This window comes from Leuciscus leuciscus, assembly GCF_965113295.1.
Source record: "Leuciscus leuciscus genome assembly, chromosome: 25".
In the NCBI taxonomy this organism is placed as follows: Eukaryota; Metazoa; Chordata; class Actinopteri; order Cypriniformes; family Leuciscidae; genus Leuciscus; species Leuciscus leuciscus.
In genome coordinates, this window is record NC_138724.1 from 7,018,473 (window position 1) to 7,025,552 (window position 7,080).

At 40.7% G+C, this 7,080-nt stretch overlaps 1 protein-coding gene across 1 annotated transcript in view; it reads right to left on the reverse strand.

Annotated features, from left to right (window-relative positions):
* Positions 1 to 2,327, reverse strand: part of mafb (MAF bZIP transcription factor b) — an 85,545-nt gene extending 83,218 nt beyond the window's left edge. The window contains exon 1 of the mRNA XM_082159721.1: positions 970 to 2,327. Coding sequence (XP_082015847.1) covers positions 970 to 1,937 — 968 coding nt within the window. The 5' untranslated portion in view covers positions 1,938 to 2,327. The remainder of the gene's footprint in view (positions 1 to 969) is intronic.
* Between the last annotated feature and the right edge of the window lie 4,753 nt (positions 2,328 to 7,080).

Below are 7,080 nucleotides of genomic sequence, written 5' to 3' on the forward strand. Positions count from 1 at the left end.
CCAAAATATCTCAATATTCTATAATGTAATAATTTGATTTATAGTTAGAGGTTTTAAGTGCAGTATTTCGAGCGCGTGCCAAACATACTCTTCATTCATCATTGATACAATATTCTTCTTTTTAATGAGAATAATTATAAACACTTTAGTCCATTTTACAGTTTGAAATCGCTCATTTATGTCCCATATTTTATGTCAAGCAATATGTGGAGTGACATATTTGTCAAATTGAACATCTTTTTTTTCCACAGTCTTACTGAGATCAGTTACAATTGTTTCAGTGGGTTTTAAGAAATAATGTCACTTCATCCGATAAAAAAAAAGGGATAATCATACAGAATCATCGCTGAAGGTGGAGTACAAAAATGACAGGCAATGTTTCATGTAGGGATGGAAAGATGCCACACACTTTTTTGTTCCGAGTCCCAAAAAAGTGGACAAGACCAGACAATGAGAAAATGAGTGCAATCAGTTCAGTTCGTTCAGGTGAAACAGCCAACATGACCAGCATGTGTGTGTGTCGCGTCTGATACACAAATAAATACATGATTAAAAAGACTTCTGCACAACAACACGGAATGCAGTCTCGCGCAGTCTGTGCTCGTGCACTCATGGACCCAGCATGTGCCACTTGAACTTTACAAAAAAATGTGAACTTAAAAGTTACGCAAGACGGGGCACGGGACAACATGGGGAATATAAAATAAAATAACGTTCACATATTACAGTTTCAACAGAAAAACAACACACACAAAAAAAAAAAGGAAAATGTCCTATATTGTCCAAAAAAGTTATGCAGGCTAAACTCTAAAGCTTGATTTCTTCATGATTGGATTAAATTTACCATAACTAAATTTTGCACAAAAACAAAAGTTAGTGCCCCGCGCGCGCCCAATCCAACACAGCGAGAATCAAGCGCGTGCGAAACTTTTTGCACACCGCTGCTCTATTAAGTGCCGATAAACTCACATGAAAAACTCCGGGGACGACGGGTTGTTGTCGCTGCTCGACCCGTTTTCTCGGAAGCCGCTGCTGATGAGCTTCTCGTATTTCTCCTTGTACGCGTCCCTCTCGCGCATCAGTCTGGAGATCTCCTGCTTGAGGTGGTCCACCTGCTGGATCAGCTGGGTCTTCTCGCCCTCCAGCACGTGCCTCTGCTGCACCCGCTTGTAGCGACACGACTGGGCATAGCCTCTGTTTTTGAGGGTTCTCCTCTTCTGTTTGAGTCGGATGACCTCCTCTTTGCTGACCCCCCGGAGCTGCCGGTTGAGTTCGCGCACGGACATGCTCACCAGCTGCTCGTCCGAGAAGCGATCGTCCAGGTGCATGTGCGGGTGGCTGAGCGGGTTGCCGCTGGACGGCACGCCGGGCGTCGGGTGGTGCCCGGCCGGGTGGTGGTGGTGGTGGTGATGGTGGTGCGGCGCGTTGTTCTGCGCTGCGGCGGCGGCGATGACCGCGGACACCACCGCGGCGGCCGATCCCATCTCCTCCCCGGCCATGGCGCCTCCCGGCCCGGCGCCGCTGCTGCTGAACTGCTGGCCTCTCGCATAGCCGTCGAAGCCCTGGAGCTGGTGACTGCTGTTGATCAGCGCCTCCACTGCGTCCTCCGGGCTGAAGCCCAAAGCCTCCGGGTTGAGCTGCTGTTGGTAGCCGGTCATCCAGTAGAAATCCTCCAGGTGCGCCTTCTGCTCGCTCCCCGAGCCCGGACTGGGCGCCGAGAAGCTTGGGGAAGGGGGAACCGAGCTGCAAGGCGTGCTCATCGGGGTGGAAGACAGGGATCCCCCGGCGATCAGGCGACTGCACTGGCTGATGCTGCGATCGGGCTCCACCGGCTCCTTTTTCACTTCAAACTTCATCAGATCGAAGTCATTAACATATTCCATGGCCAGGGGACTGGTGGGCAGGTCGGAGCTGCTCATTGCCAGTTCTGATGCCATCCTTTTGCTGTTGACAGTCCTCCAAAGGGGGTGAAGAGCAGCTGTCAGAGTGGTCGGGTTCGAGACAGCGTGAGCCAGCGTGATTTCTTTATTTAATTCTTCAAAAGCAAAGAAAAGGGTTCGCGAGCGCCGATTTATTTTTTAAACTGACGCGTTTCGCCTCTCGCGCACAGACGCAGGAGCGCGCGCGTCTCCAGTTCCTCTCTCTTTGTACGCGAGTGTCGACGCGTTTGAGTCGCGGACATTTAACACTGCATGGCTTTCTCTTTTCTTTTTTTCAATAGTTTTGTTGAAACGAAGACCGTAACATGTATGTGATTGGCAAATGGATGCTTGGCTGGGGGAGAAAAAAAAAGTACTCCGGGCTTGTTCTAGAGTTTTTAAAGGATCACCGAGCATGAGAGTATAAAAGCAATGCTGAGTTTTATAGCCGTCCTGACGTCAGGTTTGAAATACGAAATTGACTCGGACTCGTAGCCAATAGGCTCGCTGAATCGAAGGGTCAATTTACATACTAGAGAAGAAACAAAAGTTTTCCGAACTGTCAGAACTGACAGAGAGATCAACGACGACTTTAACCCTTTATGGACAATGATTTTTCTTTCTTTTGGTATTTAAAAGCAGGTAAACACATCTTTTCATTCATTGTATTTTTCGCATAGTGTTTAAAATCTAAGAGTATGACATGATGCATGATCAAAAACACCATGCGTTTATTATCTGATATATTAATATCTTTAAAAGATAATTTACACTTACTGACTTGCTGTAACTATATACACAAACTATGCTGTGTTTAAAGGACAATATTATTGGTTTGTGTGTGTATATGAATGTGTGTGTATGTATATATAAATATATATATATATATATATATATATATATATATATATATATATATATATATATATATATATAAATAATAAGACATATTGAAGAGGAAGAATTACACAACGAATATGTTAATGACAAATGTAACTACTAAACCAATTAAAATGCCCACATGGTTTCCACAGAGTACGCTTCTTTATGTTGTTTTAATGTGAATATATTAATTTATTAGAATTTTTTTTTTTTTTTTACTGTCCCACAAAACGTGGTCGGAAGGTCTTCAGTTTCAAAACTCAACAGCGCCGCCTTTCGGCCGAGATGAGCAGCGTGTGTCCATTAGTGCAGTGCTTCATCTGTGTGTGTGTCACACACAGTTATCATGACATATCAATGCATCTCTCCATCACTTACAAACATGCACATTAAGTGCATAGGTATTTGCCATCAGTGCGATCAAACGATCATTTATAGAAAAGTAGCCTAAAATAATAATAACAATAACATGTTTTATTTTTTTAATGATCAACCTTATTTAGTAATAAAGCCGCTTTAGGGTTATTATAACATGGGGTGTGTTGGTACATTTTGGTTACTTATTTCTTTTCTTTAATTAATCATTTTTTATTATGGTCACATTTAATCATATATCATTTAATAATATAGTTAAGTACTGTGTAATACTAATGGACAACATGCAATTAATGTGTAATTATGTGTGCAGCTTGTAATTTGTGTTAATATTATTATAGTAATTAATTATAATAGCATGCCATGCAGTATATGTAACATTACCACGTTAAATGACAGTATTGCTTGTTATACGTATTTATGTTGGCGTTAAATAGGCTGTGCACGCGTCTCTCTAAGTGCTCAAAAACGGCTCTCATCGCTGGAGGGTTTCTGAACAAACACAGAGCAGCTTTAGCTCATGAGAGCAGACAATAACCACGGCTATTCTCACCGGAGATATTGAAATGTGCTCAACTCTCTGTGGAAAAGCCACACAAACTACAAAGCCGCCAGCGTAAAAATAAAAATAAATACAAGCCCAAAGTCCCAAAAGGAAATAAATATTCTCTTAGACTCAGTGACTGTTCTTGGGGACCCAAACCTAGAAAATAAACATATTATTTCATTAATTAGATCACCCAACAAAAGCCTTCGGAGGCCGTTCAAAAGCGCTGAATAAATATTGAATTTATGTCCCTTCTGACTGTGTAACTGCTCGACAATCAAGAGAAATAAAGACTCCCAGATATAAATAGATTTTTTTTTATTTTTCTGATTCTTCAGGGTGATGCTAATGTAGTTCACATCGCCCTGATGTAACATTACTGTCTGACAATAAAGTTTTATTCGTGATCATACAGTGCAGTGTAGAACATGCAGTTGTTCTGTGTTAACTCTGAGATTTGGGCTTGAGTTTGGAGTAGATGATGTGATGTGATCCCCATTGTGCCCTTGAGCGGGACACTCACCTCGGGTCACGCCGGCCCGGGACGCTTCCCTCAAATCACTGCACTTCAGATGAAACGCTTCTGCTAATGAGCGACTAACAGCTTACACTGGTGTAGTGCTGAGGCCTGAAACTCAACATACTGTTTAACAAAACAAATGAGATTGAGACTTTAAGTGCTGTCATGATTTATAATTCTACCGTGTGTGTGTGTGTGTGCATGTCAAAAGAGCTGCATTTACTAGGTTGTAGTTGTGTGTGTGTGTGTGTGTATATATATATATATATATATATAGGCTACACACACACAGTATGTTATGCAAGCATATGAACACTGTAAAAAGTGGTTATCAGCTATTGTTAACGTACAGAGCTTGTTTCTAAAAATGAATATGCAGTGAAATTAAATCAATGTCAGATGTTACCATTTTAGGTTATCATTTCTTCAGTGAATGCTTGTAAAGATGGTATGGGGTTCAGTCAGTTACACCCCAGTTCTGTATTATTGTGCAATCATTGTGTAATTAGGGACACAAGGACATTTTAATGAAATGGGACTTGATTTGTTAACATTTCAAGAGCATTTGGTTGCTTTCAGCGTCTCTGATGAGCAGCAGCGATTGCTCTGGGGGCGGGAGACCCTCTCTGATCAATGAGAGAGAGAGAGAGAGAGAGAGAGAGAGATACTTCCTATAATCTACTAAGATTCATCATATCCCATTTCCGGGCTCTTCATGTTCATATGAGCACATTACCAAGGTCTTTGTTAATGAGAGATTTTATGACCTTTTGGAATTCACCCCCCTCGAGAATATTGATGAATATTGTTTAAAAATAACTGGCTGTATGATTTACAGTTCATCCACATACATTTAATTATTGTAACCATTACTGAGTTCTCCCATTGTTTTGAGCAATGGCCTCGTCTGTGAGCGAGAGCTTGCTATCTGTTTTTCTGTGAGTCTGTCAACCTGGAAATCTTTACGTTTTCCTCTCGCATTTATTGAAGCGGTGATGTCCTTGCTCAGATTTGATGATTATATTCTGTCTGAACTGAAGATGAGAAAACATTCTAAAGCCTCAAACGCCTTTCAGAAGCTGATTCATATTTGAACAGCAATCAATATGAACTCCATTCAAAAACAGTCTGTACTGCAGCAGGATTTTGTCTGATCAATAAAAGTGACAATAATGTAAACATATATATATATATTTTTTTTTTTTTACTTTTCCTGAAGAAATGTATTATTCTTGGGTCCGTCTATCAATGCAAGTCTATAGGATGTTTTTGCCCATTCTTCTTGGCGCTGCGGGCCATACTGGTTCCAACTGAGCAATTACCTATAATAACATAAATGCAGTTGCACAAGATTTATTTTATCTGATTGTAGTAAAACAAATCAAGCTCATCTGACTGCATTTCTGACAGTGTCAGTCATTGATAAGCCAGTCGTCCACTACTAAACAGAGGCTCTTCCTGCAAGTTTAGATTACTGGACAGACTGCAACAAACGCTGCGTGAGATATCCCGAACTTCAAGCAGAAGGAACTGGATGAAATATCCTAAATAGTGCTGGGCAACGAATAATCGCATCCAATATATTAAATATTAAATATGTATATTTATATATGATATAAATTATGTATAAATATACATTATATACATGCATATGTGTGTATTTATATATACAAAATAATTATACATTATGTAAACACAAACTTTTATTGTGGATGTGATTAATCACGATTAATCGTTGCCCAGCACTAATCCTAAATTATGTCAATCCACAATCTGATTTGTGCTGCGGCCTGACTCAATATGACTCCGTGTTCGTTCGTTGGCCAGAGGAGAACCGAGCGACTGAATCTGGTTTCTCAAAAGGGGTTTTCCTCCATTTTGGTCACCTGATGGAGTTTGGTTTTCTTGCCACTGTCACCTTTGGCTTGCTTAGTTGGGGACACTTAAAGGGGCCATAAACTGCATTGTTTTATAATGTTTCCTGTGATGTACTAACATCCTTTAGTATGATTTTTACATCAAAATTTGTCAATTTTAAAATAAACTGTATTTTTGCTACCCTGATTTTGGCCCTCTGATTTGACGCTCTGTTTGAATGGTCTGTGTGAGACTTCAGTGTAAACGCCCACTGCTGTGATTGGCTGCTGTGAGACTTCAGTGTAAATGCCCACTGCTGTGATTGGCTGCTGTGAGACTTCAGTGTAAACGCCCACTGCTGTGATTGGCTGCTGTGAGACTTCAGTGTAAATGCCCACTGCTGTGATTGGCTAACTTCTTTGCATATGAAATAAGTATTTACATGTGGAACTCTCTCGAAAACATTTAGCTCGTTTTTACTATTACAGCTCTCGAGGTGAACTAATCGTGAAAAATGTTGACTATAGCATTATATTTAGATCGTGGCATGAAAGGTTGCAGTGATGAGCATGTAGCCGATCACAGACATTTTGAGCGCATGCATGCACTGATCTCATCTTTGCAACTCGATTTCTGCACTCTCACGAATGCTTCATCACAACTAACAGTTCAAACACAATGTAAATAATAGATTCATTGATTATAACAGGAGTTTTGGCACGAGTCCAGAACTCAGTCACGGATAAACGCTGTTTGATTGACAGTTCCAGCGATTGCAAAGGGAGCGTTCTTTGATCGCTTTCTATAATTTATAATTTAGTCACAGTTTAATTAACAGATTCTTTTCATCCTGTGAAGTTGACCGTTTAGTCACTGGTTTGATTTACTGACACATAGACAAAAAACATCTGACTGTATATCAGAAATCACTTGGTTACTTACATGTCGAGTCCATATCATAAAAGTCTGTCTACAAAGCC